At 51.8% G+C, this 9,990-nt stretch overlaps 1 protein-coding gene across 2 annotated transcripts in view; it reads left to right on the top strand.

The window, feature by feature from the left end:
* The first annotated feature begins 680 nt into the window (after positions 1-680).
* ddx55 (DEAD (Asp-Glu-Ala-Asp) box polypeptide 55) overlaps positions 681-9,990 on the top strand; it is a 33,101-nt gene continuing 23,791 nt past the window's right edge. For both annotated transcript variants that reach the window (XM_063074001.1, XM_063074002.1), the window contains exons 1-3: positions 681-802; positions 2,956-3,006; positions 3,094-3,180. In XM_063074001.1, coding sequence (XP_062930071.1) covers positions 701-802; positions 2,956-3,006; positions 3,094-3,180 — 240 coding nt within the window. In that variant the 5' untranslated portion in view covers positions 681-700. The remainder of the gene's footprint in view (positions 803-2,955; positions 3,007-3,093; positions 3,181-9,990) is intronic.

The raw sequence follows: 9,990 nt of genomic DNA, 5'->3' as shown, positions 1-9,990 counted from the left end.
TGCAGGAAAAGCCCAGGGCTCCCACTGATTCAGCGATATTGGTGGGTTGCAATGATTTTATATGTTCATACGGGGGAAATAAGCGCTGTGTGTTTAATATCCAAACGTTACTTAAAATGTTATGATGCTATTGACTTATAAAGTGTCTTATAATTGACTTATCAATATATTCATGCGGGAAAAATATGCGCTGTGAGTTTAATGTTAAATTCGTTAGATAAACCCTTTTAGAAACGAAATTGAGTGTATTAGCCACTTATAGTTGACTTATAGCCTATATTCCGGTCGTGATTAACACCCCCCCCCCCGGGGTCGGCCGGTCCGCGGTGCAAAAAAGGTTGGGGACCCCTGCTTTTATTAGTCGAGACATTGTCTTCATAAGTCAAGAGGTTATGGTGCAACTTTATGATATTCCGGTTAATGCACATTTGGAGTATTGAGTCTAGTAAGGATTTTGAGGCTTTGGGAAGGTGCAGAAGAGGTTCGCCAGGATTAGAGGACATGTGCTATCTCAAGATGCTGGATAAACCCGGGTCGTCCGTTCCCTGGAGCGCCGGAGGCTGAGGGGAGGTTCTCTCCTCCAGTGTCCCCTCCGTGAACGGTCCGGCTGTGAGCAGTCGGCGCTCCGGAACCAAGTAGCACGAATCGGGACCGGCCGGAAGGCGAGCGGGTGCGTACCGGAAGTGGTGGTGCCGGAGCGATGGCGGACTCCGGTGATTGGGAGAGTTTGCCGGTCTCTGTCCACCCGCGGATCCTGGAGTCGCTGCGGAGTCTGGGCTTCTCTAGCATGACTCCGGTTCAGGTAACGGGGGAGGAGGGGTGGTGCGGATGTTCCCAAGCTCGATCCCGATACGGGTAACGGGGAGCTGGGCTTCCCCATACAGGTAACCGGTACTGGTCTTGAGGGATAAATTGACGGGAGGCGGACCAGCCCGGAATCCGCGGTCATTGAGCAATACAGCACAGAAGAAGGCCCTTCGGCCCAACAGGTTCATCTTCCCTGATAGTCCAGTTGCCCATGTTCGACTCAGACTTTAAGGTTTTCCTCTCCATGTGCCTGTTCAAATGTCTCATTAAATGTTGACCTGAAGTTCAATTCCCGTCACTGTCTGTCAGGCGTTTGCACGTTCTCCCCGTGACCACGTGGGTTCCCTCCCACAGGGTTAGGGTTAGTAAGTTGCTGTCGTGCTATGCTACTGCCGGGAGCGTGGTGACACTTCGGGCTGCCCCCAGCACAATATTCGTGCTGTGCTGATCTTTGATGCAAATGTGAGAAGTAAAGGTTCAAAGTAAATTTATTATCAAAGTACATATACTGTATGTCTCCATATACAGTCCAGAGATTTATTTTCTTGTGGGCATACTCAATAAATCCACAATAGAATATTAACCATAACAGAATCAATGAAAGACCGCACCAATTTGGGTGTTCAACCAATGTGCAAAAGACAACAAACTGTGCAAATACAAAAAAAAAGATAAGCAATAAGTATTGAGAACATGAGATGAAGAGTTCTTGAAAGTGGCGCCATAAGTTGAGGGAACATTTCAATGATGGGGTGAGTGAGGTTATTCCCTTTGGTTCAAGAGCCTGATGGTTGAGGGGTAGTAACTATTCCTGAACCTGGTGGTGTGAGTCCTGAGGCTCCTGTACATTCTACCTGATAACAGCAGTGAGAAGAGATCATGACCTGCGTGGTGGAGGGTCCCTGATGATGGTTGCTGCTTTCCGCGCTGTAACTCAATAAGTAAATAAATGTGTAGTTTGCGTCAATGACCAACACAGTCCGAGGATGTGCTGGGGGCAGCCCAAAAGTATCACAACACTTCTGGTGCCCACATAGCATGCCCACAAGTCATTGCCTTTAACCTGTACATCTTTGGAATGTGGGAGGAAACCAGAGCACACGGAGGAAACCTACATGGTCACGGAGAGAACATACAAACTCCTCCCATTCAGCGGGCGGGAATTGAACCCAGGTCGCTGCTACTGTACTAGTGTTACATGAACCACAATGTTTCCAGCATCTGAAGAACCTGTTGTGCAGATGTAATTAGGTGAAAGGCTGCCCACTGACATTTTAAATAAAGAGAGCTGTGATCAGGGACATTTCTTTCTCTTTATGATGAAGGATTCATCCAGTTACATATCATACAAGAAGGAGTGAGTAATGTCAAATATGGGTCCACTGACATTTAACAGTGTTGCTGAGCAGAGAGATCTTGGGATCCATGTTCATTGCTCCTTGAAAGTTGCTACCCAGGTCAATAAGGTGGTTTAGAAGGGTTGTGGAATGCTTGCTTGTATTAGTTGAGGCATTGACTTCAAAAGTCAAGAGGTTATGTTGCTACTTTATAAGCCGGTTAGTACACATCTGGAGCATTGAGTTTAGGAAGGACGTTGACACTTTGCAGAGGGTGCGGAAGAGGTTTATCAGGATGCTGCTCTCGTTTAGAGGGTATGTGCTATCACGAGATGCTGGACAAACTCAGGAGCGCCAGAGCCTGAGGGGAGATCTGATAGAGGTTTATAAGGTTATAAGAGGCAGAGATAGAGTGGACAGAGAGTATCATGTTTCCCAGGGTTGAACTGTCTAATACCAGAGGATATGCACTGAAGGTGAGAGGGGGTAGGTTCAAGGGGGATGTGAGGGGTAAGTTTTTCACTCAGAGAGTGGTGGATGCCTGGAATGCTCTGCCTGGTGTGGTGGTGGAGGCAAATACATTAGAGATGTTTAGATAGGCACATGAATGTAAGGAAGATGGACAGATATGGGCATGGTGTAGAAAGGAGGGATTAGAGTTTGGGTGTTTTTAATTTGCTTTTTACATGCTTTGGTGCAACATTGTGGGCTGAATGGCCTGTCCTGTACTGTTCTACGTTCTATGTTTCAAGAAGAGAACAGACAAGTACTTTCAGAAGTGTGACTCCATCTTGTCTGTGTTCTCTTTTAGTCTGCAACAATCCCCCTGTTCGTAAGCAACAAGGACGTGGCAGTCGAAGCAGTAAGTTACCTCGTGACCCAACGCTTTCTCTTGAATTTCTCGAACGTTTGCTGCCTTTGGATAACGGTGTGCATTAATTTAACACAGGTGACCGGCAGTGGGAAGACATTGGCATTTGTCATCCCGATTCTGGAAATCCTTTTGAAGCGAGAGGAGAGGTTAAAGAAACTGCAGGTATGACCTTATTGCTTGTTGTAACATCTCCTGAACATAGAGCTTGAAAGTAATGTAGATACAAATTGTGTGTTATTTTGGAGAATTGTTAGAAAGGAAGAGCGAAAGAAAATCAGACTTGGCCGGCAGAGATTCTCATTACTGAAGGAGGTTGAGGATGATACTAGGTCACTTGCACTGAGATAGTGTTACACTGTGATACTGAGCGACACTGTTGTAGACTGACATTGTGGTACTGAGCGACCCTGTCCTAGACTGACACTGTGGTACTGAATGACCCTGTCCTAGACTGACACTGTGGTACTGAGCGACCCTGTCCGAGACTGACACTGTGGTACTAGCGACCCTGTAGACTGACACTGTGGTACTGAGTGACCCTGTCCGAGACTGACACTGTGGTACTAGCGACCCTGTCCGAGACTGACACTGTGGTACTGAGTGACCCTGGCCTAGACTGACACTGTGGTACTGAGCGACCCTGTAGACTGACACTGTGGTACTGAGTGACCCTGTCCTAGACTGACACTGTGGTACTGAGTGACCCTGTAGACTGACACTGTGGTATTGAGTGACCCTGTCTGAAACTGACACTGTGGTACTGAGCGACCCTGTCTGAGACTGACACTGTGGTACTGAGTGACCCTGTAGACTGACACTGTGGTACTGAGTGACCCTGGCCTGGACTGACACTGTGGTACTGAGCGACCCTGTAGACTGACACTGTGGTACTGAGCGACCCTGTCCGAGACTGACACTGTGGTACTGAGCGACCCTGTAGACTGACACTGTGGTACTGAGTGACCCTGTAGACTGACACTGTGGTACTGAGTGACTCTGTCTGAGACTGACACTGTGGTATTGAGCGACCGTGTCCTAGACTGACACTGTGGTACTGAGCGACCCTGTCCTAGACTGACACTGTGGTACTGAGCGACCCTGTCCGAGACTGACACTGTGGTACTGAGCGACCCTGTCCGAGACTGACACTGTGGTACTGAGTGACCCTGGCCTAGACTGACACTGTGGTACTGAGCGACCCTGTAGACTGACACTGTGGTACTGAGTGACCCTGACCTAGACTGACACTGTGGTACTGAGTGACCCTGTCCGATACTGACACTGTGGTACTGAGCGACCCTGTAGACTGACACTGTGGTACTGAGTGACACTGTGGTACTGAGCGACCCTGTCCGAGACTGACACTGTGGTACTGAGTGACCCTGTCCTAAACTGACACTGTGGTACTGAGTGACCCTGTCCTAGACTGACACTGTGGTACTGAGTGACCCTGGCCTGGACTGACACTGTGGTACTGAGCGACCCTGTAGACTGACACTGTGGTACTGAGCGACCCTGTCCGAGACTGACACTGTGGTACTGAGCGACCCTGTAGACTGACACTGTGGTACTGAGCGACCCTGTAGACTGACACTGTGGTACTGAGTGACTCTGTCTGAGACTGACACTGTGGTATTGAGCGACCGTGTCCTAGACTGACACTGTGGTACTGAGCGACCCTGTCCTAGACTGACACTGTGGTACTGAGTGACCCTGTCCTAGACTGACACTGTGGTACTGAGCGACCCTGTCCGAGACTGACACTGTGGTACTGAGTGACCCTGTCCTAAACTGACACTGTGGTACTGAGCGACCCTGTCCGAGACTGACACTGTGGTATTGAGCGACCGTGTCCTAGACTGACACTGTGGTAATGAACGACCCTGTCCGAGACTGACACTGTGGTACTGAGTGACCCTGTAGACTGAGACTGTGGTACTGAGTGACCCTGGCCTAGACTGACACTGTGGTACTGAGTGACCCTGTAGACTGACACTGTGGTACTGAGCGACCCTGTCCGAGACTGACACTGTGGTACTGAGCGACCCTGTCCTAGACTGACACTGTGGTACTGAGTGACCCTGTCCGAGACTGACACTGTGGTATTGAGTGACCGTGTCCTAGACTGACACTGTGGTACTGAGCGACCCTGTCCTAGACTGACACTGTGGTACTGAGTGACCCTGTCCGAGACTGACACTGTGGTACTGAGCGACCCTGTCCGAGACTGACACTGTGGTACTGAGCGACCCTGTCCGAGACTGACACTGTGGTACTGAGTGACCCTGTCCGAGACTGACACTGTGGTACTGAGCGACCCTGTAGACTGACACTGTGGTACTGAGTGACCCTGTCCTAGACTGACACTGTGGTACTGAGTGACCCTGTCTGAGACTGACACTGTGGTACTGAGCGACCCTGTCCTAGACTGACACTGTGGTACTGAGTGACCCTGTAGACTGACACTGTGGTACTGAGCGACCCTGTAGACTGACACTGTGGTATTGAGTGACCCTGTCCTAGACTGACACTGTGGTACTGAGCGACCCTGTCCTAGACTGACACTGTGGTACTGAGCGACTCTGTCCGAGACTGACACTGTGGTACTGAGCGACCCTGTCCGAGACTGACACTGTGGTACTGAGTGACCCTGGCCTAGACTGACACTGTGGTACTGAGCGACCCTGTAGACTGACACTGTGGTACTGAGTGACCCTGACCTAGACTGACACTGTGGTACTGAGTGACCCTGTAGACTGACACTGTGGTATTGAGTGACCCTGTCTGAAACTGACACTGTGGTACTGAGCGACCCTGTCTGAGACTGACACTGTGGTACTGAGTGACCCTGTAGACTGACACTGTGCTACTGAGTGACCCTGGCCTGGACTGACACTGTGCTACTGAGTGACCCTGGCCTGGACTGACACTGTGGTACTGAGCGACCCTGTAGACTGACACTGTGGTACTGAGCGACCCTGTCCGAGACTGACAGTGTGGTACTGAGCGACCCTGTAGACTGACACTGTGGTACTGAGTGACCCTGTAGACTGACACTGTGGTACTGAGTGACTCTGTCTGAGACTGACACTGTGGTATTGAGCGACCGTGTCCTAGACTGACACTGTGGTACTGAGCGACCCTGTCCTAGACTGACACTGTGGTACTGAGTGACCCTGTCCTAGACTGACACTGTGGTACTGAGCGACCCTGTCCGAGACTGACACTGTGGTACTGAGTGACCCTGTCCTAAACTGACACTGTGGTATTGAGCGACCGTGTCCTAGACTGACACTGTGGTACTGAGCGACCCTGTCCTAGACTGACACTGTGGTACTGAGTGACCCTGTCCTAGACTGACACTGTGGTACTGAGCGACCCTGTCCGAGACTGACACTGTGGTACTGAGTGACCCTGTCCTAAACTGACACTGTGGTACTGAGCGACCCTGTCCGAGACTGACACTGTGGTATTGAGCGACCGTGTCCTAGACTGACACTGTGGTAATGAACGACCCTGTCCGAGACTGACACTGTGGTACTGAGTGACCCTGTAGACTGAGACTGTGGTACTGAGTGACCCTGGCCTAGACTGACACTGTGGTACTGAGTGACCCTGTAGACTGACACTGTGGTACTGAGCGACCCTGTCCGAGACTGACACTGTGGTACTGAGCGACCCTGTCCGAGACTGACACTGTGGTACTGAGCGACCCTGTCTGAGACTGACACTGTGGTACTGAGTGACCCTGTAGACTGACACTGTGCTACTGAGTGACCCTGGCCTGGACTGACACTGTGCTACTGAGTGACCCTGGCCTCGACTGACACTGTGGTACTGAGCGACCCTGTAGACTGACACTGTGGTACTGAGCGACCCTGTCCGAGACTGACAGTGTGGTACTGAGCGACCCTGTAGACTGACACTGTGGTACTGAGTGACCCTGTAGACTGACACTGTGGTACTGAGTGACTCTGTCTGAGACTGACAGTGTGGTATTGAGCGACCGTGTCCTAGACTGACACTGTGGTACTGAGCGACCCTGTCCTAGACTGACACTGTGGTACTGAGCGACCCTGTCCGAGACTGACACTGTGGTACTGAGTGACCCTGTCCTAAACTGACACTGTGGTACTGAGCGACCCTGTCCGAGACTGACACTGTGGTATTGAGCGACCGTGTCCTAGACTGACACTGTGGTTATGAACGACCCTGTCCGAGACTGACACTGTGGTACTGAGTGACCCTGTAGACTGATACTGTGGTACTGAGTGACCCTGGCCTAGACTGACACTGTGGTACTGAGTGACCCTGTAGACTGAAACTGTGGTACTGAGCGACCCTGTCCGAGACTGACACTGTGGTACTGAGCGACCCTGTCCTGGACTGACACTGTGGTACTGAGTGACCCTGTAGACTGACACTGTGGTATTGAGTGACCTTGTCCTAGACTGACACTGTGGTACTGAGCGACCCTGTAGACTGACACTGTGGTACTGAGTGACCCTGCAGACTGACACTGTGGTACTGAGCGACCCTGTCCGAGACTGACACTGTGGTACTGAGCGACCCTGTCCTGGACTGACACTGTGGTACTGAGTGACCCTGTAGACTGACACTGTGGTACTGAGCGACCCTGTAGACTGACACTGTGGTATTCAGTGACCCTGTCCTAGACTGACACTGTGGTACTGAGTGACCCTGTCTGAGACTGACACTGTGGTACTGAGCGACCCTGTCCTAGACTGACACTGTGGTACTGAGTGACCCTGTCCTAGACTGACACTGTGGTACTGAGCGACCCTGTAGACTGACACTGTGGTACTGAGTCACCCTGTAGACTGACACTGTGGTATTGAGTGACCCTGTCTGAGACTGACACTGTGGTACTGAGCGACCCTGTCTGAGACTGACACTGTGGTACTGAGTGACCCTGGCCTTGACTGACACTGTGGTACTGAGCGACCCTGTAGACTGACACTGTGGTACTGAGCGACCCTGTCGGAGACTGACACTGTGGTACTGAGCGACCCTGCAGACTGACACTGTGTTACTGAGTGATTCTGTCTGAGACTGACACTGTGGTATTGAGCGACCGTGTCCTAGACTGACACTGTGGTACTGAGCGACCCTGTCCTAGACTGACACTGTGGTACTGAGTGACCCTGTAGACTGACACTGTGGTAGTGAGCGACCCTCTCCGAGACTGACACTGTGGTATTGAGCGACCGTGTCCTAGACTGACACTGTGGAACAGAACGACCCTGTCCGAGACTGACACTGTGGTACTGAGTGACCCTGTAGACTGACACTGTGGTACTGAGTGACCCTGGCCTAGACTGACACTGTGGTACTGAGTGACCCTATAGACTGACACTGTGGTACTGAGCGACCCTGTCCGAGACTGACACTGTGGTACTGAGCGACCCTGTAGACTGACACTGTGGTACTGGGCGACCCTGTCTGAGACTGACACTGTGGTACTGAGTGACCCTGGCCTAGACTGACACTGTGGTACTGAGCGACCCTGTAGACTGACACTGTGGTACTGAGTGACCCTGTAGACTGACACTGTGGTACTGAGTGACCCTGTCCGAGACTGACACTGTAGTACTGAGTGACCCTGTAGACTGACACTGTGGTACTGAGTGACCCTGTTCTAGACTGACACTGTGGTACTGAGTGACCCTGTCTGAGACTGACACTGTGGTACTGAGCGATCCTGTCTGAGACTGACACTGTGGTACTGAGTGACCCTGGCCTAGACTGACACTGTGGTACTGAGTGACCCTGTAGACTGACACTGTGGTACTGAGTCACCCTGTAGACTGACACTGTGGTACTGAGCGACCCTGTCCGAGACTGACACTGTGGTACTGAGCGACCCTGTAGACTGACACTGTGGTACTGAGCGACCCTGTCCTAGACTGACACTGTGGTACTGAGTGACCCTGTAGACTGACACTGTGGTATTGAGTGACCCTGTCCTAGACTGACACTGTGGTACTGAGTGACCCTGTCTGAGACTGACACTGTGGTACTGAGCGATCCTGTCTGAGACTGACACTGTGGTACTGAGTGACCCTGGCCTAGACTGACACTGTGGTACTGAGCGACGCTGTAGACTGACACTGTGGTACTGAGCGACCCTGTCCGTGACTGACACTGTGGTACTGAGCGACCCTGTAGATGACACTGTGGTATTGAGCGTCCCTGTCCGAGACTGACACTGTGGTACTGAGCGACCCTGTAGACTGACACTGTGGTACTGAGCGACCCTGTCCTAGAATGATACCGTGGTACTGAGTGACCCTGTAGACTGACACTGTGGTACTGAGTGACCCTGTCCGAGACTGACACTGTGGTACTGAGCGACCCTGTCCGAGACTGACACTGTGGTATTGAGCGACCGTGTCCTAGACTGACACTGTGGTACTGAACGTCCCTGTCCGAGACTGACACTGTGGTACTGAGTGACCCTGTAGACTGACACTGTGGTACTGAGTGACCCTGTTCTAGACTAACACTGTGGTACTGAGTGACCCTGTAGACTGACACTGTGGTACTGAGTGACCCTGTCCGACACTGACACTGTAGTACTGAGTGACCCTGTAGACTGACACTGTGGTACTGAGTGACCCCGTCCGAGACTGACACTGTGGTACTGAGTGACCCTGGCCTGGACTGACACTGTGGTACTGAGCGACCCTGTCCTAGACTGACACTGTGGTACTGAGCGACCCTGTCCGAGACTGACACTGTGGTACTAGCGACCCTGTAGACTGACACTGTGGTACTGAGCGACCCTGTCCGAGACTGACACTGTGGTACTGAGTGACCCTGTCCGAGACTGACACTGTGGTACTGAGCGACCCTGTAGACTGACACTGTGGTACTGAGCGACCCCGTCCGAGACTGACACTGTGGTACTGAGCGACCCTGTCCGAGACTGACACTGTGGTACTGAGCGTC

Source organism: Mobula hypostoma, chromosome 21 (genome assembly GCF_963921235.1).
Source record: "Mobula hypostoma chromosome 21, sMobHyp1.1, whole genome shotgun sequence".
Lineage (NCBI taxonomy): Eukaryota > Metazoa > Chordata > Chondrichthyes > Myliobatiformes > Myliobatidae > Mobula > Mobula hypostoma.
This window is presented reverse-complemented; position numbering and strand designations above follow the sequence as displayed.